This window comes from Pleurodeles waltl, chromosome 8, assembly GCF_031143425.1.
Source record: "Pleurodeles waltl isolate 20211129_DDA chromosome 8, aPleWal1.hap1.20221129, whole genome shotgun sequence".
NCBI lineage: Eukaryota > Metazoa > Chordata > Amphibia > Caudata > Salamandridae > Pleurodeles > Pleurodeles waltl.
In genome coordinates, this window is record NC_090447.1 from 361,274,289 (window position 1) to 361,300,534 (window position 26,246).

The 26,246-nt window shown below is 40.0% G+C and overlaps 1 protein-coding gene across 1 annotated transcript in view; it reads right to left on the reverse strand.

Annotated features, from left to right (window-relative positions):
* Positions 1 to 26,246, reverse strand: part of SYTL5 (synaptotagmin like 5) — a 640,980-nt gene that overhangs the window by 538,784 nt on the left and 75,950 nt on the right. The window contains exon 2 of the mRNA XM_069204241.1: positions 19,421 to 19,922. Within this exon, the coding sequence (XP_069060342.1) occupies positions 19,421 to 19,587 (167 nt within the window). The 5' untranslated portion in view covers positions 19,588 to 19,922. The remainder of the gene's footprint in view (positions 1 to 19,420; positions 19,923 to 26,246) is intronic.

A 26,246-nucleotide genomic window follows, 5' to 3' on the forward strand; every position in this document is an offset into this window, starting at 1 on the left:
GGTATGCCCAGATGTGGGTCCCTTGCTCACTGTGCCACTGGATTCAAGCTAGCCTGGCTGATGAAGGGTGATACCCTGAAACCGGTCCCAGGATGTTTGTTTCCGGTCCGGGGAGGACCTGGCTTGGCAGTTTGGGCTGGACTGTTCCCATGAGGAACAGGGTCAAGACTGACTTGCATATTGCTGGGTCCACATTGACGTGGCATGGTAAGCAAAAGAACAATGGATTAAACCCAGATCTGTGACTGGGGTGTGTTTTTGCACTGTTCAGCATTCCGTCCATCATCCTTTTGTGTATCTTAGATTGGAGTGGGGCAGATTGGAATGCGGTGGATTAGAGTGGGGTGGTTTGAAGTGGGATAGGTTTTTTTATTGTAGTATGGGAAATTGTAGTGTGACAGATTGGAGTGGGGCAGATTGTTTTGGATTGGAATGGGGCAGTTTGGAGTGTGACAGATAGTTTTGGGTTGGAGTGGGGCAGATTGGAATGGGACAGATTGGAGCGTGGCAGACAGTTTTGGATTGGAGTGTCGCATATTGTTTTGGATTGGAGTAGGACAGATTTGAGTGGGGCACATTGTTTTTGATTAGAGTAGAGCACGTTGGAGTTGGGGAAAATGTTTTGGATTGGAGTGGGGCAGATTGGAGTGTGGCATATTGTTTTGGATTGGAGTAGGGCAGATTGGAGTGTGGCAGATTATTTTGGATTGGAGTGAGACAGATTATTTTAAATTGGAGTAGAGCAGATTCTTTTGGTTTGGCGTGGGACAGCGTGGAGTGGGGCAGATTATTTGAGAGTGAAGTGGGGCAGATTGGAGTGGGACAAATTGTTTTGGATTGGAGTGGGACAGATTGTTTGGGACTGGAGTGGGGCAGGTTGGAGTAGGGCAGATGGGGTAGAGTTGGGGGGTTCGGAGGATTGGACTGTGGTGGATTGGAGTGGTTTGATTTGGAGTGGGGTGGATTGGTCAGTGGTCAATTTATATTGAGTAGGGTGGACTGGATTGAGTGAGGTGGATTGGTGTGGGGAGGTGGGGTAGATTGGCTTGGATTGGAGTGGGGTGGATTGGGGTGTACTGCACAATTATGTGTTAAAGCATAGTTTGGGAAATTACACATAAGAAAGGAACAATGTCGCTTTGCAATATTAGATAATTGTCATCTTTTAAGAACAGCACCCACAAGGTAAAATAAAACAAAACATGAGTACAAAGTGAGAAAAAAGTCTTGGCAAAATAAAATACAAGATTAAGTTGAATCATTCAGTGCGTGGTCCCTGCGCCCTGCGCCACAGACAAGAACTGAAATGATGCTTGGCCCTTCAGTGACAAATTATGAGGATTTAAAGAAGAGTGCCACGCAAGCCAAGAAATGATAAGTAACTGGCAGACTCCAAGCCCTTTTTAGTTAACAATGGAGTCTCGCAAGTGAGACGCATGTGCTAGCACAAGCAAAAACAAAACAACACATAAGTACAAAGTGAGAAAAAAGACTTGACAAAATAAAACAGTTAACTACAGAAAATACAATTTTGCAGTTTTGTTTGTTCTTTTGGGCGCATTTTTTTCAGTCACCTGCTTTCTGTTTGCAGGGCCCTAGAAGTTAAAAAGAAGTAGCTCAATCACGTCAGTAGCAGTGGGCAGGCACTGATTAGGCTGAATCAATCAGTGCTTGGTCCCTGTCCCACAGACAGGAATGGAAATGATGTTTGGCCTGCAGTGACAATAACGAGGCTTTAAATAAGAGAGCCAGGCACGCCAACAAATGGTAAGTAAAGGGTAAGCTCCAAGCGCTTTTTGGGTAACAACAGATTCTAGTAAGCGAAGTGCATGCACTAGCGCGTGCTCTTGCAGGCTCCACCCTAAAAAGGTAGACCTCTGGATTGTGGGCTTTGTGTTTGCTTGTATGTTTGGTGTTTAGTCAAGGTGAGTATTTGAATTGGGTGTTGGTAGGTTTGCTCAATCTGCAATAAAGCAATGCAAAATGTAGAATTGAGGCTGCTGCTCATTGATGGAAATATAGACCCCTTTATATAATCAATTAATTATAAATTATTCGTGTAGGTCGATGCGGCTGGTGCAGAGGGCGCTAGTGAAATCAATAGAATCTCATGCGATCTAAGGTGGGGAGCAATCTGTGTTGATCAAGGAAAACATTCCCGAACTCTTACTCGATAGCAGTCGCAAAAAAAGTTTGCTTGAAACTAGTAATCTTGAGAATGCGAGGTCTACAAACCAGTTCTGTCAAGGCATTCTGGCCGTATATTCATTTCTTCTTCAGAAGTAGCGGGTCACCTTTTTCTTGAAATAGCGTCTGAGTGCTGCCAAAAATGTTACGTGGTACTCACGATGCTTTGAGCATCGTCTTCACACACTGGTAGTGAAGTAACCCTGTCCCACTCATGGGTACATGAGCCACTGATGCTTCTTCCTCTGAACACGTGCACTCAAACAGAAGAGCTCTTTCAGCTCCTATTACTGAAGGGCCTTTTGCTTGGCCAGGTATTTTTGTAGCCATGGTAACGCCTCGTTGTTTGCTGAGAGGGGGCCTTCTCCAAGTCGTACTCTTCTTTGCTCTGACGCTAGTATAATTTTCCGATCACTGAACGAACAGAAAAACAATTACACCCGGGCAGCCACCAAGCGAACCTGAACGAGGCAGTTGAATCATGCTCGCTGGAATGCATATCAGTTAGAAGGCTGCTCGCCCTGTGCTGTAGAATGTACCAGGACACTGTGAAACCATAAAACTCGAGGTGCCTGACTGTGGCTTTAATCTGTGCTCCCCCACACTGATCTGAGAATTTGTCTGGACCCTTCTCTTTTTGTTTTAATAGAAATTGGTCACAGGGGTGCTGCTTGAAACTGTAGCTCAGACCCGGCATGTATAATCCATGCTGAGCCCCAATTTTTTTACCCTGATAAATTCTGCCACCGTCCCTGCCTTCCTCTCAAAGGACGTCAGCGGCGCTGCTCTCTAGTAAGGAGCACTGACATATGGATGGGACCTGCCATCGATTACAGGGAGTATCTACGTGAGAATTAAGAATACTGTCACGCATTAAATATAATGAGCAATCCATAACAATGGCATTTTGATTATATATTAGGATGTCGAAAATGAAGAACTTAAATCACAGAGTTCTAAATTGATGAAAATATTGCATGTAGCCTGGCCCTTAAACTTAACCTAATGCTGTCTCTACCTGTACTTCTACTTTACATCTGAACCTACCCTTAACTGCCCTTAACTTTATAACTACATCTTCCCCTAATGCTAAACCTGCCTCTCTACTTCCTGCCTATGTGTAATTATCCAAACAGCACCCCATGCTTCACTTTACCTCTTCAGCCACATCTACCTTAGTCTCTAAACCGATTTCTACCTCCAGATCGACTTCTAGCCGTAATCCACACACCTAGTGTTATACCTTCCTGTCTCTACACCTACCTCTACCTCTACACCCACCTCTACCTCTTTATCAGTGCCTAAACCAAACCCCTCCTATATATACCATAACCTTTCTCTATTGTAACACCTACTTTTACATTGTCCTTCACCTCTACATCTACCTCTACCACTGATATTAAACGCACATTTCGAACTGCACCTACACTTAAACCTACCACCTACCTCTAATTCTACCCCTATACTTACCTATACCTCAAAATGTTTACTGACCTCTGCACCCAACTGTTCCTATACACATATTTTTACCTCAATACCCACTCCTACTGTCCTCTACCTCTAGTTATAGCTCTGTCTCTGCCACTACATCCACATCTCATGCTCCACCTATGCTTCCATCTACCAACTGCCTCTAAGCCAAACTCTACAGCTACCGCTATCACTACATCTTTACTCACCTCTGTAACCAACTCTCCTGCTACATCTATTGCTACCTGGAAACCTACTTTTACACTGCCCTGCACACCTACATCTAGCTCTACCACTACTGCTACATCCACATCTCCTGCTACACCTTCAGATCCACTCACACCTACTATCTGATATGACCTCTAATCCCATCACTACTCTACGTCTACCAATACATAAATTCCCACCTCTACACTAAACTCTGAATCTACACCGACTTTTGCACCAATTTTTCATTAATCCCTTGGCCTTTTTTACACAATGATGCTTTGCTATTTTTAACAAATGAAACATTCACATTCCTTAAATATTATTTTAATTTTATTAATTTATTCATTATTACACCCCCTTGAAAGAAGCGTAATTCTTCATTTCTGCGTTTCTTGATTTTGATTTGGCAATTCCTTCAGTAGCCCACAATGCCTACTGAAGACCCTACTTTATTTTTTTAGAGTTTTTTCCCAGCACACGACAACATTGAAATTAACTTTGTAAGTATTTCAGAATATATCAGAATTAAGCACACAATTGAAGCACATTTGTTAATATGTTTGAAGTGTCTTGAGTTGGAATTTTTTTTTTAATATGATCACAACGAATCATTACAGTAGGGGAGGCGATTTCAACACATTTTCCTCTGTGCACTGTCGTTTTATTAGTAAACCTGCATGTCTGTACAAATGCAATGGTTATTTCAATTGAAAATGTGTTGTCTGTAATGGCAGTGTGCTAACACACCATGAATACTCCACTCTGTGACAGTCCACTCTACTCTGAACCACTTCACACCAGCGGACTCTACTCTGCACCACTCCACTTCACACACCACTGCACTCTCCACTACTCCATTCTACGTCACTTCACGCTACACCTCTCTACTCTACCCTGTACCACTCTACTTTACGCCAATACACTCTTCGCCCCTCTACTCTACACCACTGCATCCTGTTCCACTGCACTCTATGACAATAAACTCTACGCCAGTGCACTTTACTCTGTAACCGTCAACTCTATGCCACTGCACTCTACGCCAATCCACTGTACGCTACTCTATTCTACTATGCACCACTGCAAGTTATGCCACTGCACACTATACCACTTTACTCTATGCCATTACACTCTGAAACAATCTAAACAATGCCATTACACTCTACACCACTCGACTCCACTCTGTGCCTCTCAATCTATGCCACTACACACTATGCCACTCCACTCTGTGCCAATCCACGCTATGCCACTACACTCTACGCAACTCTGCTCTTAACCACTGCACCCTATGTCAATGCACTGTACACAACTGTACTCTATGTCAGTGCACGCTACACCACTGTACTCTACTATGCATCACTAAACTCTATGCCACTGCTCTCTATGACACTCTGCTCCACACTACACCACTGCACTCTGCTACTCAACTCTGCAATACTGCACTCTCTGCCACTGAACTCTATGCCACTTTACTCTGCCCTACTCCACTCTACACTATTGCACTCTATGCCACTGCTCTCCATGCCACTGCATTGTACAGTACTTTACTCTACTCTGCACCACTCAATGCTACTCTACAATGCAACATTGTACGCCACTGAATTCAATGTCACTGAGCTTAATGCCACTGGACTCTATGCCACTATACTCAGTAACGCTATTCCAATGCACTCTACACCTGGCCACTCTACTCTGTGACACTCAAGTGTATGGTACACAATGCAAATTCACACTATACTACTTCAACACATGACACTCTCTTCCACTCCACTCTATAACACTCTACTCCACTGTTTGCCATTCCACTCTATGACACTCCACACCGCACTCATCTATGCCACTAACTTTTAGCCATGCTAATCAGACAAGACCTATTGACTTTGCTAATGCTTGTTCATTTTATGTAGGCTGCAAATGCTCTCTTTGGCATTCTTGGTGTATTTTAAGATCTATTCAAAGGTATAATTAATCATCTACCCCCCTCATTTGTTATTGGTATAGTAATAGGTAAGCTATATAAATAAAATAACAATTTGTTGTATGGGAATTGTAGTGCTTACTGCATGCTTCTGTAGTTCTTTTACTGTGATAATCACTTTAGGTATGTCATTAATATGTCTTAGTGGGGGGCGTGGCTTGGAGCCAAGAGAAGATGGCTTCCTTTCAATGAGGTCTACGACGGGAGCTTAAACGGCCGGCTCGTTTTTGGCGGTATTTTTTATTTAAAGCTGGAAACGAGAAATGTTAGGGGAACATATATAGACTAATGTGGGTCCCCAGAGATGACTTTTAAGGGCTGTAGTATGCCAAAATTTCATTGAAATAATGGCGGTCGAAGGAGGATTTGATTGCGGCCGCCATTTTGTTTTTGTTTTCACCTAAAAAAAATGTTTCTCTCCGGTTTTTATCGTTGCCTGAGATGTTTCTTCATGGATTAAAGCAATTTTTCTTTTTCTTTTTTTTTTTTTGCTCTTCTGCTGATAATATCCTAATTTCAGTCAGAACATATTCAGTATTGCCTCTCATTTTTATCTACCTTTTTCTGAGACTAAGTTATATTTGGATTACTCTACTGTCTCAATATTGTTAAAAAATGTGTGTTTATGGCGAGAACTACAAATCTCCAATTAACTAATAGTAAAGTACAAAGTACTAAAATGTTAGGCAATATTGCTTTGTCTAACTCATATTCCATCTTATCAAATATGGAAAGCACACAAATTACCAACCATAATGTTACATCTTCAACACCTGTTTCTTCCTCATGTGTTGTTAATAAAGCATCTTCCACGCCAGTCACAGCATCTACGTCAACTAATAAAAGACCCTCCGTCTCCTATTAAAGCAGTTGATACCCTGTCCATAGAGTTACTTCTTGACAAAATAAGAGCTCTTAAACCTTATCTGGAGGATACTAATTAACAACTGCAAATTTTAAATGACAAATGGATGCATTTGGAGAACAGCATCTCGCATATGGAAGGGAAGGTGGAAGTGCTTGATGATTCAATAGCGTCTCTTAAATCTTCACAATCTGAAGTTGCTATGTGAAGAAACATGCAGAGGATATGGAAAATTGGAATCAAAGAAATAATCTCCGTATTTATAGTTTGAGGGAATTGAAGGATCAGACTCACCTTCTTTGTTTCAATTGTTTTTACCCAAAATTCTAGATCTGCCTACTTCTCTAGCTTTAAATATACAAAGTGCACATCTACTTGGTCATCCTTCCCATATGGCATCGAAATTAAAGAAACCAAGAGAAATAATCATTTTTTTTTAGTATTTGGATCTGCTAAAGGTTCTCAGAGCAGCAAGAGCTAAAGGTCGGATCGCGTGGTTAGGATCCAATCTCTTCTTTCCACAGGATTATGCTATGTCGACAGCGGACAAACTAAAGAGATTTCTGAATATGCGTCCAGCACTTAAATCCCTTAATGCGCGAAATGGTCTTTTTCATCCCTGTTTGTTCAAGGAGACATTCAATAATAAAACCACAACATATGAGGATCCAGCATTATTGCAGAAATGTATTGACTTTTATAGAGGTGAAAAAATGGACACCTCCAAAGTAGCGGAGACTTGACGAATATAATTTTCTTAAAATGTATAGATGTGCTCATTCTGGTTTATGTAATGTTAAGAATGGCCTATTATCTAAGACAATTGATCTTCCATATTTTCTTCTCTTTTTTAGATGTTACTTCTTTAAAGTACTCGTATTCTGTGATAACAACATGTGTGGCCCGGTCTCTCTTCCCTCTCGTGTCTGCAGTTGTGGAGTGAAGGTTGCGTCATTCTATTTTTGTGGTTTCACCACCCTCACTTTGTTTGGTCTTGTAGGTATGTTTCTATTAATATTTATGTTTATTTGTATTTTTACTTTTCTTACTATAATATGCTATGTTTCTTTCTCTTCTTTTATTCTTTTTCTATTTTTTCCTCTTATCCTTCTCCTTTCTTTATTCTTTCATGTTCATTTTATTCTCTTTTTCTTCTGTGTATCATTATGTTCCTTTTGGTTAAATTTTTCGAATTATATGGTGGATCTACATTTAGAAATTTGGTGGTTACATTATAAAAATGTACCTTTTTAAATGACAATTAGATTTATTTCTTGGAATGTTAAAGGTTTAGGTTCGCCAATAAAATGTCAAAGAGTTTTAATGCATATTTCAAAATTAAAAGATGATGTTACCCTATTACAGGAAACTCAGATTTCAGATGTTGAAGCAGCCAAGCTTAAAAGACAATGGGTAGGTCATATTTTCTCATCTCCTGGAACAGGGAACAAAATGTAGCAATTATACTGTGTCATAAAGCTTTAATTGTTTCTGTTATATATCAAGAAATTGATGCTATGGGCAGATGAGCTATTGTTTCGTTTGGCATTAACAAAATTCCTCTAACTATATTTAATGCTTATACTTCCACTCAACCTGATAATCTTTTTGGAATCAAATATTAGCAAAGTTATTTAATATTTGTGATGAATATTTGATTTTTGGAGGGGATTGTAATATAATTATGGACCCTTTTGTTGATTGTACGTCTAACTCTAGATTTGTACCATGCATTAAATTCTCACAATTTACCTCTACAATTAAGCAAAGAGCATTAGCGGATGTTTAGAGATTGTGTAATCCCATATTACAGGAGCATTCCTTTTTCTCCCCTGCACATTCTTCCCAATCTAGGATTGACTACTTATTTGTCTCGCAGCATCTTGTACAACATGTTTTAGGTTCGGAAATTGGCTCTATATTAATCTCAGAACATGCTCCAGTGAGCATGGATCTAGATCTTATACCACATAGCCAATCAAATAAAAAGATGGAAATTTATTAATTTCTTACTTTTTGATACTAAGGGGGATACTTATACTTTTTGATGCTAAACTGCGCTAACACAGTTTAGCATCAAAAAGTATACCGCCGACTAGCGCCATCCCAAGACGCCGACCGGGTGTCATATTTTTGGGATGACGGTAGCCGACGGTAAGGCCCCGCTAGCGTCATAAAAAAGGACGCTAGCCAGGTGGGGGAGGCGCAGGGGGAGCAGGGGGTTTAGCGTCAAAGGATGACGCTAGCATGGGCAGTGGCATAAATAATGCCTCTAACCAGACTAGCATCATTTTCTGTTGTTAAAACCCCATGGGCATGACTCCTGTCTTACATGCCCACCACCCCAATGGCCATGCCCAGGGAAGTTATGTCCCGTGGGCATGGTTATTGGGCCCAGAGTCATGTAGGGGGGCCCAAGTTATGCCCCCATGGCACTTAAAAAAATATATATATATACACTCACCTCTACTTACCTGGGATGGGATCCCCCCCATCCTTAGGTGTCTTCCTGGTGTGGGTGAGTAGAGGTGTCCCTGGGGCCAGGGAAGGGTACCTGTTAGAGCCCACAGGTCCCCTAACGCCTGCCCATAACCAGGTGTTAGATAATGGCACTAAGCAATCTTAGCACCATTATTTAAGGCCCGATCCCCACGTGAATGACTTTAGCACAGGGGGATAAATATGGCGCAAAGGCCATAGAGTCGTTTTCTGCACGGGAACGCCTACATTACATCTCAGTGACGCAAGGTAGGTTTCCACGTTCAGAAAATAACGTTAACTCCACAACTTTGGCGCTAGACGTTTCTAATATAAATATGGAGTTAGGTTTGCTCTAAATTAGCGTAAAAAACGTTTTGAAATGTTGCAACGCAATTCCTTTTGCATAATGATACCCCTCAGTTCTCTGTTCAAATTATTTGGGATGCTTTCAAGGCATCATCTAGGGATTTTATTATTTCCTATGTTACCAATAAAAAGAAAATTGCTACTAAAAAATTACTTCATTCCATAGATCTTATCAAGCAAATTGAAAATTTATATTACTCTTCCAAATCTATAAGTTGTCTTAATGAATTACTTCATGCTAAGTTTACTTTTCAAAAGATATTGCTAATTCATATCTTCTTAAATCTAGTTCTAAGTACTATGGTAGGCAAAATAAATCAGGAAAGTTACTAGCAACTTATCTTAAAATTAAAAAGGATAGACCAAAGATAGAATCTATTTACAATACTTCCAATTCTTTATTGCATAAAAATGATGAAACTTTAGATGAACGTGTTCATTTCTTTAAATATACTCCTGAATTTCACCCTTCGCAGGATCTTATTAATTAATATGTGTCCTCTATTAGTCCACCTGTACTTCCCCCTTTTGAAAACTCTGCTCTTGACAGTGATAGCTCCATTAAAGAAATTATCAAAGCATTAAATCTTATCAAGAAAGGTAAAGCTCCAGGACCAGATGAGTTTACTATAGAATTTTATTTGCAGTTCTGTAAAATATTAGTTCCAAGACTATTTCAACTTTTTACATATTTCATCACCACTAACTTGCTGGAGGCTCTTTTCAAGATGCTTTAATTTGTCTTGTACCAAAAGACAACAAAGATTCACAATTTTGTGAAAATTATGGACCAATTTCTCTAGTTAATTTAGGTTATAAAATTTTGCTAAAATTCTAGATTAATGTTTGGAATCACTTCTTCCTAGGTTAATTGATAAGGAGCAATCTGTATTTATTAAAGGGCATCTATTATCCGACAACACAAGATTATTTTTTTATATTTTAAGTAAATCTGTTGCTTATAAAGACTCTCTCTCAGCAATTGCTCTGGATGCTGAAAAAGCTTTTGATTGAGTTAATTGGCTTTTTATGTTCTCTACGCTTTCGTGGTTTGGTTTTGGAACTAAATTCATAAATCTATTTTCATTATTATATTCTTCCCCTGAAGCAGCCATTTTTCGAAATGGTCTCATCTCTCTCTCTTTTTCACTTTATAGAGAAGTTCACCAGGGGTGTCCATTGTCACCGCTTTTGTTTGCTCTTGATTTGGAACCTTTTCTAATGAAACTTAGAGCTAACCCAATTTTGCATGGTTTTCAATGCGAAAATACTCAAGAGCAGCTAATACAATCCAAACTTTATTCTTTATATATAATAGATTGTTAATCACGCCAACATCTTTACATAAAATGGATTCTAGCCTTTCGTCCTCTTGTTGGTCCTGTAATAGGCCATTCTCAGATCTTAAACATGTGTTATTTGAATGTCCTTTTATATTTCAGTTTTGGGTTAAAGTAGAGAGTCAAATAAATATGATATTTAATACTCAAATCTCCTTAAGTTTTGCAAATATATTTTTAGGTAGTCTTGCAGAAGAATGGTCTCACTATCAAAAAATAATTATCTTAATTTTAGATTTATTATTAGCTGTTACTTGTCAACAAATAACTAAATCTTGGAAGGATTCTTCTAAATTATCCTTTAAGGCTTGGTGGTATGGTGTACGTTATAACCATAGACTAGACAGAGCTTATGTCTCTCCCTTATCCCTTGCTATTAACTGAGATATGATATGGACACCCATTGCAAATTACGTAAACTCTTTGGCATATTCTTCACGTAATCATTTTCCTAGAGATGAGGAGGTCTCTAAACCTCCATGAATTGTTTTTAATATTTCCATTTAATGTACTCACTTATATTTGTATAATTCCCTCTATACATAGTGCATATATATTTACCTTTCAATATACTTATATGTTAGTTGTATTTCTCAAAAGAGTATTTTTCATATAATTGACCTGTTATTGTATTAATTATTCATATTATCATCTGTATTTATATATTTTGATTATTGTATTAACTATCAATAATAGTTATTTTTAAAACTTAAAAAATATGTCATAGTAAATGTTCTGGGGTATAAATGTGTAACTTCTGGAATGTTGACACTTGGGAAGCAGCTGTGCTGGAGTGCAGTTATGGGTCTTTAATTACAGTAAACCATAATCTATTTTATAAAATATTTAAAGGATCTATCTTATTTATTTCACCGTATGCAACACAATTAAAAAAATTGTTCACCATGCATGACTTCCATTCTGATCTCTGTGTCTAAAGAACCTAGACTAGTTTGTCTCCAAACAGTTGCATATAACCTGAGCAACATCTAAGAGGGTAAACGAGTAAGAGATAACTTTAATAGGTTGAGTGACTCCAGTATACTTTTAAGCTCCATGCCCATGGGCATGGTAGCAAAGGATGGAACCAGTACTGAGATTTTGGAATCCTTTACCGACATTACAGTTTCCCTCCTGGCTCCCATGAGTGAGGAAACCACAATGTTGTGAACAACAGTTAAGTGGGATCTTGTGAAACATTTCTCTTTAAATATTTTGGGAAACTGTGAATGGTTTTGAAAATATTGCTCTCTAGGCTATGCCAGCACATATTTAACCCTGAATTTACACATATGGGGGGTGTATTTACTAGAGGTAAAAGTGTGTGAAGTTGCAACGTTTTCCTCTTGCAAACTTGCCGTAGCTCTTGTAAATGATATGATTTGTCTTGATTTTTGAGCCCCTTAAAAGTTGTTCTGAAAAAAAAAAAAACCGTTTGGCAACATCAATCAAATTTCAAGATCGCAAAAAAGGTTTTGTAGATGACTCATGATAAATGGAACAGTCAGTTTCAGCTTTAACTTACATTCGCAAAAAAACATTACAAACTTGCTGGAAAAAGTAGGCCAGGAAACATTACATTGGAAAATCAGGAACCTGCATAAACTAGGTAGGTCATTATTTGGGATCCTACATGGTACTCCCAAATGTATTAGAATGTTGCAGACCTATAGTGGGACCTGTTCTGGATCAAATAGTTGAGAATTCATATCTGAAGTCATAAAACTTTGCTTTAATGTTGAATCAACAAAGATGAGGCAACTGCTCCTCAGATGGAAACTATGATTGTGAAACCTGCAAGCACCCTCATTCACAAGAGGTTTTGTGCATTTTGGTATGGTCAGTTCATGACACCCGATCCATGACTCCGAATAATCAAAGATTTGTGCTTGCTCACTCTGCTTCCATACTGACCAGTGCTCCTATGGAGACTCTGTGGCATGCTTGACCCAGCATTCATCAGTGGAGTATCCTTGAAGGGCTTGTCCAGCCAATGCAAAAGGCTGATGTTAAATGTAAGTCTACACTTTTTGCACTGTAAAATTTAAATGTGCGAAAGCCAACTCATAACTTGCAGCAGTACAACCTGGCCACTGACCCTCACATTCTGCTGCCTCATAGGGAACTATACCTGAAGTTCAAAAAGCTAATTATAGATCTTTAAATTAATTTACTTGCATGTTTTACATTTCCCACAAGTGCATTTGGTTTAATAGGCACACATTTAAACCACTGCCCACCACAACATTTCAAATGCCCTGGACAAGTGGTGTTACCACCACTTGCCCTGAAATGAGCGCATATGTTTATACATGTGCCATCCATCAGGAAACTTGTGAAAGAACTTCATAATTGATCGCTTTCCTAAAACTAGTTGATGGTTAAAGCAGGAAGACTAATTCTTCTAAAATGTTCATATTCTGGTTGTCTACAGCTCTGCAACAATGTGGCAAATGGATATCTGGCCTTATTTTTCTCTAAATCCATGCCCCTGCCCACCTCTCATCCAGTTACATTTGTCAAAAAACTAAGAGTATTTAGTTGTTGCACAAAAGATTTTGCTAGATCTTATATACAAACAATATTGCACCAAGGCATAACATGGAATAAACTGAAAGTGCTCTATTTTTGCTGTGTAACCAACAGCTATAAACAGTTTTTCCTTTTTAGGTCAAAGCCTACCAGATGTGGAGCTGTCTGGTTTGCCAGCGACATCTTCTGGACATTCAGAAAGCTTCCCTGGGAATGTATTTTGCCCATTGTTTACCAATGGCTTTGTGGTTTATAACTGAAATTTGCTTGCTTTCTGCGGTTGAGTTTATTTGTTTAGGCTGTCCAGCTTGAATTCACCCTCTTCCCTTTGCTCCAACCCTATCACTGTACTTTTCCACAAGCACTGAATGTCTGTAAACAGACCTTTAAATCTTGTTCATGTCACATTGGCTGTGCATTCACTGACAGAGGTCAAATGTCAGGCTCTGCCTTCGAGGGAGCTTGGTATTTACTTTTCTTTCTGTGACTTCAAAGTGAGAGGCTTTATGTGACACTCATGCTGGCTACTCGAGGTGTACTGCACAACAATATTTGTTTTATTTTTTCTTGCACAAAACAAGATTTAAATGTCTGTAAATCAACTGTGCAGACATTTCAGATTTCATCAGAACAAGGAAAGCACAAATGAAACACATTTTCTGGTAAGTCTGCGGTGTGGTGGAAACACATTGCAATAAGATCAAAATAAACGAATACACTATGTGATGACATTTCTACACTTTATTGTTTGTGTGCTGTATATGTTCATCAGTAAAACTGTATGTTTGTGCAAATGTAAAGGTCATTTTAATTGCAGATGTGCTGTCTGTAAAGACAGTGCTCTACCACACCATGCATATTCCACAGTACACCACTCCACTCCACTCTACACCACTCCACGCCACTGCCCTCTACTCAAAACCCATATACTCTATGCCACTGTATTCAGCAACACTGCTTATTCGGGCACGGAACTCTTTGCTAATCTACTATGCAACATTGCACGCTTCTTTGCAACACTCTACACCACTCAACTGCACTTTACGCCAATGAACTCTATGTCACTACTTTCTATGCCACTCTAATATACTGGTACCACTGAACTCTGTAACACTGCACTGTATGCCATTTCATTCTACACCTCTCTACACCACTCTACTCTATGGCAGCACCCTCTACCCCACTCTACTATGTACCACTGCACTCTTCACAACCACACCACTGTACTCTACACCACTGTACGCCAATGCACTCTACACCAATGCAGGTTAAGCGACTGCACTCTACAGTTTCTACTCTGCAAGACTGCACTCTCTGCCACTGAACTCAATGCCACTCTATTCTGAACCACTGCATTATATGCCACTGCACTCTACATTACTACATTCTACTTTGCGCCACTCAACTCTATGCCATACAATGCCAATCCACTCTATGCCACTACAGTCTACACCATTCTACTGTGAATAATTCCACTCTACACCAATCTAAAATATTCTGCACCACTGCACTCCACTGCAAGTTACACCACTCTACTCTATGCTATTTTCCCTACACCTCAGTACTCTACCCTGCACCACTCCACTCTACCTTGCACCACTCCACTCTATGCTACTTTACGCTACTCTGAAACAATCTGCTCTACGTCACTGTACTCTACACCAGTGGACTCTACATCACTTTACTCAAAACCAATGCACTCTATACCAGTCTACTCTGCACCACTGTACTTGATGGCACATCACTCTAGTCCACTCTATTCCACTTACTCTACAACACTTTACTCCATAATACTCCAATCTATGATGCTCTACTCAATTAAACTCTACTCCACTCTATGACACTATATGACACTCTATGTGACTCCAGTCTACAACACTAAATTCCATTGTATGCCCCTCTGCAACACTACTCCTCTCTATGATGCTCTATGCAACTTGCCCTACCTTATTCTACTCTATGCAATGCCACTCCAGTGCTTCATGCTATGCCACTCCACTCTATGCCACTCCACTCTAACACTCCGTGCTATTCCACTCTCCTACACTACCTCACTCTATGCCCCTCCACTCCACGACAATCTACTCTGCTCTACATCACTCTACTCTACAACATCCCACTACACTCTATGCATCACCCTATATGCCACTCCATGCTACACCACTCCACAACACTCTATTCCACTCTACTGTAACACTCTACATCACTCAACTGTACTCCACTTAATGACCTTCCACTCTACAACATGCTACTCCCTCCATGACATACCACAACACGCTACACAACGCCACTCCTTGACACTCCTTGACACTCCACTTCACTCCATGTCACTCAACTCTACACCACTGTATGCCACTCCATGCCACTCTACACTGCTCCATAACACCACATTGTACTCCACTTTATGGCATTCCACTCTACTCTCCTTTACCCATCTAATTTTTAGCCATGCTTAACAGCAGCCATGCTGGTGTACCACATGGCTAAAATATAGTGGCAAAAACAATAGCTCTTGCATAGTCATGACTTCAAAGGCAATGAAAAACTGGCATCTATGTCTCTCACCGATATTAAAGCTAGGGAGGGAGATAGGAAAACTACTATTTTACCAAGTTAAAAAACAATAAACATTCTCAATTAATGACAACAAATAGGGCATCATTGTAATATTCAATATTAAGCTACATACAGTGTTAATCATTGCATGTGAATAAATAAAAATTGCACGTAGGTACCAGAATATTGTATAGATAATGAGGGACTCTGGCCTTGTTCACTACGGAATCAAGTTACTAATTAACAACAGGGTCCTTAATTATTACACCCTACCTCCCTATCATCCATTGACATTCAGGCTATAAATTCTTATCAGTGTTAAAAACTGGACCAATTTAGAGAAGATTACATAAGCAACAAAAGCTAACTGGAGAGTAATAGCTTAATTAGTAGAATATACCTAGAGCTTTTTATTGGGAGGGTCCTGTCAAATCTCAAGCCAGCAGAAAATAAAGCAAACTTTGAAAAGGGTCCCCACCAGACCCTATATTCATGTCTTTAAATTTACTGATAAAAACACTGATCAATTTCTCAACATTGACTGTGAAAATCCCATGTCAGCAATGAAGTACCTATTCACATTTCATGTTTTAGTTCATTTTGCAATTGTTTTTTCGGGATGTAACTGAGTCACCTGTACATGTCTAGATAAGTTCAGGTTGTGAGTGGGTGTTCATGAAGAGCAACAATTGAGAACTCTGGGGTTGTATCTGATGATAACCTCTTCGTAGGTCAGAAAGGTGTTCAGGATACATACTCATTGAATATTGGCTTCTCTGATGAATTTAAGCATAAAGAGCAATGGTCACATATGTGCCAATTGTAATGAATTTTTCCGAAGTTGTATGAGGGGGGAACACATCTTTTGAAAGACTGACAGCACTAAAAGAAAAGAAAATGCTGTATTGACAGGTGAGGAGAGAGTGGTTATGTGTAAAAGAGAGGGAGAAGGCATGACGAAAGGCAGGTGACACAAGGAAGTACGTGCAGTAGGTCAGATTGAAAAGACATTGATGAAGAGGAGGGAGATGACATGAGATATGCAGATGGTGGTTGGTAGCTTTTCAATGTTTTGTAATTGGAATTATGGTTGGAAACCATTGATACATAGGGTACACATTTCACATTTGGAAAGTACGCCCAGAACAGACCTCTCATGAATATTGAATCGGTATCCAGTCACAATCCTACTTGAGAAGTGAGTAAAACATTAAAGATTCTTAAAATTTCCTCCTAAAACAGCAAATCCATAAACCTGAATGTTTTTTGGATTGGGTGGTCCTGAAAGTGTTTGTTAGATATACAAATGAAGTAGATGTACTATAATCAGCAGGTAAGGCACTTGTTTGAACTTAATCTGATGAGGACACCCTTCACTGGATGAGAACAAGAGGCTTCCTGGAAGATCAGTTAAAAAACATACACTTGGAAGTCACATGCTATTTCATCTGTAGTTAGCTAGGTCTGCAGCTGTAAAGTCAGCGGCACCATCAGCATGCTGTGACATTTGTCTCACAAGCATTTTAGGATTTGAGAGATGGGTTCTTACAGAAAACCAAATGAAGTGTCCAACAAATGCAAAGTCAACTTTGATTAGTAGAGATTGGCAATGCACTTTCATATTTTAGTGTTCTATGGCAGATATAGTCAATACCATTACGAAGAAAATTCTCACTGCAATTTTCTAAAGGACAATTTTTCAGAATGCCCTACCTAAAATATTAGATTTTTGGGAAAACATTGAAGAAACTCCAATTTAGGAAGGCTTTTGACCATTAGATGCTACTCCCACCCCAGCGTTAGTAATCTGTCTGTCCGCCTATCTACCATGTCTCTATCACACCTATCCCTACCATAGCAGTCTTCCCATCTGACTTTCTCCATAAACCAAGCGCTCTGATGCGGCCATCTGGCAACATGCAGCGGTATCCTGATTCAATAAATTAAAACAATGTTATAATCCTTTTGATGGAACCTTTTCTTCCCCTACTTTATTCATATACTATGACCTCACAATAAAAGAAACCTATGGTATCAACAAGGAACATTTTCAAAGGATCTCTGTAGTCAGAAAAAAATACTTCAAGAGTTTGGAATGATTTCACAGTAATTCTATCACTCCAAAGACCAGTATATCAACACCACTAAATGGAATCCAAGCACTACAGCTATCTGTTAAGAACAAAAACCTGCAGACCTGCTACCCAAGAGAACAGACCAAACATGGTTTCTCTAGGACTGGGCGCCTAGGCTAACTAAAACATACACATAATCAGGCACAGCTCCTCCATATGGGCAGTGGAGCGTCACCTTACCCCTCACCAGCAGCAACCGCTGCAAATCCTTTTACATGGAAAGGATAATAAACTCTATTTATTATCCTTTCTATGTAAAAGTGGCGAGGCACTGGGGGAGACGAGCCGAGGGGAGTACTCTGTGCACCCCCCTCAGAGCGCATGCGTGTTTGGACGGCCATCTCGGGCCGGCCAAACACACATGCGCTGTAGGCTTTCTCCAGCCGGCACAGGCTCCCAGTCTGCCTGGGAGCACCCTGGCTGGGTGCTCCCAGCCAATCCTGACGCTGCTTTTTAGCAGCGTCAGGATTGGTAGAGGGCAGGCTGGGAGCCTGTCCCTGCAGCAGCGACAGGAGCAGAGGTAAGTTTTTAAAAATAACTAATTATTTTTTTCCTGTGCACCCTGCACTACCCGCCCAGCCATACGAGCCGCTCCTGCACATAATGGCCGAAGGTTCATGAATCCAGTCTTTTCACAGATAAAAACATTTTCTAAATGTGTGTACAATATTAAATGCAATTACAAGCAATGCATGTTCACACTTCTGACACCTCTTCTGTTAAACTCACAGTTTACATTGTACCAGGTCCCTTGTATGTAGGTCTTAATATTTTTAAACCACTATATCAGTGCATATTTCAGCCTTGCTCCTTAGGTATGGTCTCATTTTAGATACTCATCTTAAATTAATATTTTGACATTGTGCTTTATATCCTTACATTTTTTACACCCCTGACGTGAACTGTTCTTGTGCATACAGGTTCAGAAGTTATTCATTTCACATGGTTTTTATTCAAATGTCTCCAAATATGTGCGAAAGACATTTCGACCCTTACATTATCTTATACAGCATCTCCCTTCTATGACTCGGACATATGAATATAATGTGCTTCAGATCATTCACTGAACAGCACTGCATTACAGATCCCACAACTATCTGAATTTGTGCTGTATTTCTTGTCTGTTTACAACGTTCTCAAATACACAATATGTCTGGAACCAAAGTGGATATTTAGTGCTTGCTTAACACAGATGTCAATCCACCAACACATAGAATTTGAGGAGTGAGTTATACTAGGGAGCAGAGCTCAAAAACAGGTCTGCGGGGATGATGGGAGAGAAATAAGAAAGAACCAGGGTTACCTTATCCTTTTGCCTTCAATTTGTTTCAAATATTCATCTCTCTTCAGCACTCCAAGTATTGTTTCCCGCTCACTTTCCGATAAGAAGGACAAGTTGATTATCTCAGTCTGTTTTGATGTACCCCTCAAAAGAGAGGGTCTTGCTGAATCTGGTGCCACAGACATCATGAATCACTAAAGAGGGTAATCTCAGGGAATGCACCTGCACAGCGATGACAGCACAGTACAGTCAGCTTCCGAACTGATAGTAAATCAGCTCTTAATGTAGCAACCTTCCATCCGGTGGTATCAGTGTGATCTAAGATGGAATGGGTGGTTCATTCTGTTGCCTGTTTCAGAAATGAATGGTCACCTTTTCTTGTTGCATAATATCTGCTGTACACATCCCAGTGGTTCTACAGCCAGGAGTTGTGGCCTTTTCGGTGGCGTTCATTGGGGCTAAAATGTGACCTGCCCAGCAGCCTTGGATCCTCTGGAGCCCTGGTCATGCTTCTACATAATTCCTGAAAGAGTAAACAAAATGACTCAGTAAAAAAACTGCATCGGCCATGGATAAACTTCTCTGAGTATTTTACATAATTACATTATTGAGAAAGTTGAAGATACATCTTTTATTTAATTCAAAATTTTCAATCACAAGAATCTAGCAAATTATCTAAGATTGAGGAAGGCATACCAACATATAATTGCAAACTTTACCAATTGTGATCTCAAAAACCTCCTCTCGCCAGTCACTGGTTTTAAACACACTTTATATCGGCATTAGATAATTCAAAACTAAACAGGCCACATTCTCTCAGGCTCCCAGAGGAAAATTGGTATAGGCCAGAACTATGCTATTTACACTGGTTATCATTAAAATCTCATATAATGTTGCTGCTGGTAGAATTTATTCAGAGTCTAATTCATAAACATAAACAGTTTAGGTAAACAAGTAGTGCAACTGATACCCTTTACCATAGATCTCATTTGACTGAGACAACAGGAACCATTTTCTCTGTGATATTGAATTGAAATTCATGGTTAGGTTATGTTACTTTACACAATTTTTTTCTGTAAAGCACTCACCAATTATTTGGTGCTTTTGCTTTTTGGGACACAATTATGGCTTCAATATATTGGTTTCCCCAAAAGAGGGACTTGAGTCACTGGGCTGGTCATATCGCCTACCTCTGGCCTAAGTAAGAGTGAGGGATAATGTTGACGAGGGGGTTCACAATGGTGGTTTCACAAAGGCGATGTACTATAGGTGAGAGGTGGATTTCACACCATTTCTTTTTAACACATCAGTATGAACTATGGATTTCTGCATCATGATCTGGGTGGTTAGAGTTCTGGGTCTTACACTGCCTCGTCCACACAACCCATATCAGCTAGGATAGGGTAATCTGTCATTCTGGAGACAGATATGTCGAGAGAAGAGTTACATTAATGGTTGTGGGAGTTGTGTGCCAGGGCCTGTGTTATCAGGGGGCAAGTGAACATTATTTTGTGGGAAGGAGAAAACAGGGTACCAAGTATTTTAATTCTTACAAGGAGTAGGAATGTGTGGAAGCTGGACACCAGGTAAGAAGCATTGATTCACTGCAGATAAGACAGTCCTTATTTTAGAGATTTGTCTGGGGTTCATGGGAAGATGGGATGCCAGGTATGGGAGGTGGTGGAGTGGCAGATTTACAGGGATGTTAATGTTGTCTGTGGGGGGGAGGAGGGGGGGGGGCTCGCAGTAATCCAAGTATTCAGATTTCCACTTGGGGGTTGGGGCGGTTCGCAGGCTGAACACCAAATATGTGCTTTTTGTTTAGTGGCGGAGGAACGCAAAATAGTACAAAGATTTGTTTTGAAGGGTTGGGAGAAAGGAAGGAAAGACTCTTGACGTACAGCTATGAAGACCGGTCAGCTGATCTAAGGATTTGATCTGGGAGTGGGAGGGAAGTATTGACAAAGGTTTACAGACTGTGCCTCAAAGTGGTGGAAAGGCAGTCCCAAAGGATGGTGGATTTGTTTTGGAGAGTTCCAAGATTTTGCAGCTGAAAAAGAAGAGAACGTAAATAACGTGAACAGAATGGTGCTGCTGAATTATTAAAAAACATGCCAAAGGTACCTACAATGTCATTTTTGTGCTGCAACATTTTGTAAGCGATGTATCAATGTCCTGGGCGCCTGGCTTGAAGGTTTTTTGGACTGTACCATCTTTCGGGCTGCTTAGTTATTGGGAAAGCTCCACATTACTTGCTATGACGTAAATACATTGCATGCTGCTATGATTCATTCAGTGTTTGTGCTGCTAAGGTTGACATGACGATAGACCCACCCGATCAAAGTCCACTTATATGGTTCTGCACATTTGTATTTGACAGGAGAGTTTATTCAGTGCAAGCAAAGCATAGTGCGCATGGGCGTGCAGGCACTGACAGACAGAGGAATAAACTTCTTTTCAATTTTCTTTTCGAATCCTAGTGCCCTGCCTGCATGAGATCTGTAAAAAAGACACAAACACACGCCTCTGCCAGTTCGAAGACAAACTTCATCTGCCATCAAAGCGAGTACATGGATACTTCCCCGGAAAATAACTTGTATGTATTTTTAGTACATTTGTCAAAATGTTTTGTACTTGTTAAGATAACTCTTAAGGACAGAACACAAAACAGATTCTCTGTGGGCCACCAAAACTCCTTCGTCATAGTAGCTGGTAAACGAAAATTACCTTCATTCAAAAAAACTATGAGGGGCTCTTCAGAAAATAAACCAATGCTTTAGAAACAAGCCACAAACAAGAAGCATCCTGGGCGGGCCAAACAAATACATCGCAGAGTTGTCAGATAAATTAAATCAATGAATACAAACAATATTAAGGGGCTGATTTAGAACTCTGCAGACAGGTTACTCCGTCATACTGGTGACGGATATCCTGTCCGCCAAAGTCTAAATCCCATTGGATGGAATGGGATTTAGATTTCAGTGGACGGGATACCCGTCAGCGCTGTGATGGAGTAACCTGTCTGCTGAGTTTTAATCAATCCTAGGTCTCTCCGTAGGTTAATATATGGATCTGTTGAGCAGAAGATCTGTGTTCCTCCCTTAAATGGAGATTACCCCACAAATCCAGGTGATGTGATGGGCTCAACCATGTAATGTCCACCGAGGAACTCAAACATATGATTTGTGTGTGTCATAGACAAAGTTAAGAGCAGAAAATCGGACCTATGAACTCACAACATGAAATTTCATTAGAAATGCCTTGGAGGCAGGGTCTGTCGCTCTTACATGACCCAGGTATATATTTTTTTATCACTCATGCTATGTAACATGCAAATAGAGGAGTTATGTGTACAACAGAGACCATGGTATCAGAGTATATCCGTATTCAGATGCCACTATGCTACATCCTTGAAGGACCTTAAACACCTGGGGCCATTGACAAATTGTGACTAAACTGGAAGACACAGAAGAAGTAATTTATTCAATTTTCGCTAGCCGCTATCTTCACCTATGGCTTGCTGCACAATTAAAAGCCTGGATTTCCTTTCTTCCGGCACTGCATGCAGACAAGTGGCCTATGATTACTCAGTCACTTATACTGTAGTACTATAGTAAATAACGTTATTAATCGTCATATTTCCAACTTCACCTATTAAGAAGATCAGGAGATGCATCCCACTGCTGATTTCAGGACAATAGTGCATGCTGTCGTTAAAGCTCTCTCGGACTGGGAAGATGTAATTTTAGCACTCTACAGCTTTTCTCCAACATATGCAGGATAACGCACTATTTCTGGTGGTGTATGTCAATAAATATATGCACCTGACACCCATCCTTCACTCACTTCTGTACATAAGTGTGTTAGTCCTTCCTTCAGATTTGCTGTTTGGTACCTAAAGACAGAACCATTTTGCTGTGGATCAAAACGTATACCTAGAGGTATGAAAAGCTCGAAGTTCTGTTTAGTTTACAAATCAAGAACTAGAGACATTTTTAAGGAAACATCTTTCATGCATGTAGTATCTGTACAGTGCAAACCTAGCTGAAAGCAATGCTGAATAGAAAGCTAGTTTAATTCATGCCATTCAGAATAGTTAAATAGCAGGTAGGTGTTACTGTGTGGGAGGTAGTGGTTCTTTCAAAAGATATCTCATCAGGTTTCTTCACAACTAGAGGCGGGTTGAAGCATTACTGATGTCAGTGGAGATCTTGTTCAACATTTAGTGGGCGAAAAAGAAGAGACCCTATTTTCTCATTTGTTCCTTATTCTAGAATCACTTTGTCTCAAGTCCTGTGATATCTCAGCTCCTAGTTGGCCATTGTCCACCTGAGGTGAATATCGTTTGGGCCAGGGAAGGTGGAGTGTTGCTTTTGATGCCTTGATTGTCATGCAACTGATTTTGAAGATGATACAGGCCAGATGATCTTGTCTAATTACTATCATTACTTTGGATGAACAAAAACTTCCACCGATAGCTCACTTTCAGTAAAGTCAGAACCACTTCTAATTATTACTTTTTAGAGTGAAATCAAGAAGAATTCTTTACGTGAGATATTTGAAACTGCATTGTATTTGGTTTTGAAGCAATTTTCCTGATTTGAAACAATTTGATGGGGTTTGCTCAGATAAAATTTGCACGGAAATAGTAGTGATCAAACCAACTCTTGATAGTATGTGTGTGACCACATATATACACACACAATCACACACACACACCAAGATGGTGGCTGTCTAAAAGTGTGTTAACATTAATCCAGGAAGCATAACAAGAGGAAAATCCAAAAACTATCTCTGTAATGTAAAGGGTAGGTCTGTACACATGAAGTCCAAGATGGAAATAAAACTGGGAAGGGACACATAAAGCAGGTAAGCAAAACAGGAAGTAGCTAGGAGTCTCCAACAAGAGTAAGACAGTTGAGAAGCTTTTGACTGTGATCACGGCCCTCATTTTATAGCGGTCATGGCTTTTGATGGGTAAGTGGTGGCAAGCACTTTTTCTGTAACTTCCAACTACCTGCTTCCAATATGGTTGTCACCCACACACATTCCTGCAAAAGCACCTCTATCTTGGACTAGGCGAGATGAGCCACAGTGGAACACAGTCAGACAAGCCTCAATATATCCTGCTGTTCAAGGCTACATCAGAACCACACCATTGTCAACTATAGGCATCATGCAGTTCACAACAGGAATTCTGTGACAAGCCACTGCTCCATTGGGAGAGGAGATGGCAAATACTTCCTGCACATCTAGACATAACCCAGTCCAGGAAAGTGTGCTGTGGGGTGATTCTGACAATGATTATTAAGAGAGTAGTTTGTGATATGTATTCATGATAGTATAAGTAATGCTTTGTGCAATGGTCAGATGTCCCCTCTCCTAGTTTGTGCCTCATATATAACAACATAATCTAAAACATTTAACAAATATCATGTCACATTTTTCAAAAGTCAGCAACTTGAAGTTTTTAGCAGTAAATCAGCAGGTGTAGGCATGGAAAAAATAGTGGCAAAGAAAAAGTATCACAGTTTAAGATAACAAAATATGTTGAGACCACCCTTGGGGGGCAGAGAGAGAAAGAGTCGGAGTGTGTTTGTGTGTTCCTCTGTCTGTGTATGTCCGTCTGATTATTTTAATACTTTGGCACTGTAACGCTAACATGCCACCTTCTCATTCAAATCAAGCATCCCTTAATGCCCCTGATTATGGAGATGACTTGGGAGCAATATGACAAACAGTGCTTAAGACAATTGACTGGTGCATGTTAATGCTCCCACGGTGGTTACCCCTTCTTAATATTATATTTTCAGACCCATGTACAATAGCGTACGCTGAAGATTGCCTTTCAACTACATGGAATGGTGGTCAGTTCATAGTAATGCAAGATTAAGTATAACACTGTAAGTGGGCAGGAGCAGCTGGCAACAGGTTTCCAGCAGCGATTCTTCATCTAGGACTAATTTCCCCGTCTATGTTGTGCATACAACTGAGGTTGCATATAGGAATGCTACTCTAGCTGATAATGGGGTGAAAAACAAGACTGTTGACTGATCAAACTTTGAAAAAGAATGCAAACATTTAAATGATGGATGACATCTAGCACACAAGCAGTGATGTTGTTTTAGGACTTGCCATCATCCCCTGCACTTCCCCAGCTCAGCTACTGTATCACCCAATAGGTGAACTTATGAAGTAAATTGCTTACATTTCAAGAACATGTTATCCGTGCTCAAAAGGTAGAGTATTCCTTTGTGGTACATTGGACTTTTCCTCCATTTAAATGAACCTCCTAACACACACACAGATGCACACATATTCACAGAAAATACAAATGTTAGGTAGAGTTATACATATGGTAGTACGTTTTTAGCGTTCGTTTGAAAAACCTAAAGATTCACTAAAAAGCCAAAGGTTGAAGAGGATTTATACATACGTATTCTGATAGCAAAAAATATAGTTTCTATACCACAAAACAATGAAATGCAGTAGTTCTATGTAAATGCAAATTGAAAAAAAAAATCTAATTGACCAACGGGCCTTATTTTCCTGTTGGTTGCTTGCTCCCATAAGTTCAAAAAGGTCCCAAGAGGGGTTGGGATCTGATTGGCTGGACGTAACCTGAACAAAAGTTTTTGCAGCTACCATTACAGGACTCGGGGACTTAGTCCCCGTGTCCTCCACATAAAAAAAAAGGTATAAGGGGAAAGGCTAGATGTTCCCTGATCACTTGGACCTTGGAGGGTAGTGGGTGGTCACCATGGGATTTCCCCAGGTGTCAATTAGTTTTAAAAAACATTGTTGGAGTGTGACAATCCTTCTGGAGTCCTGCGGGAGACAGTGAAGC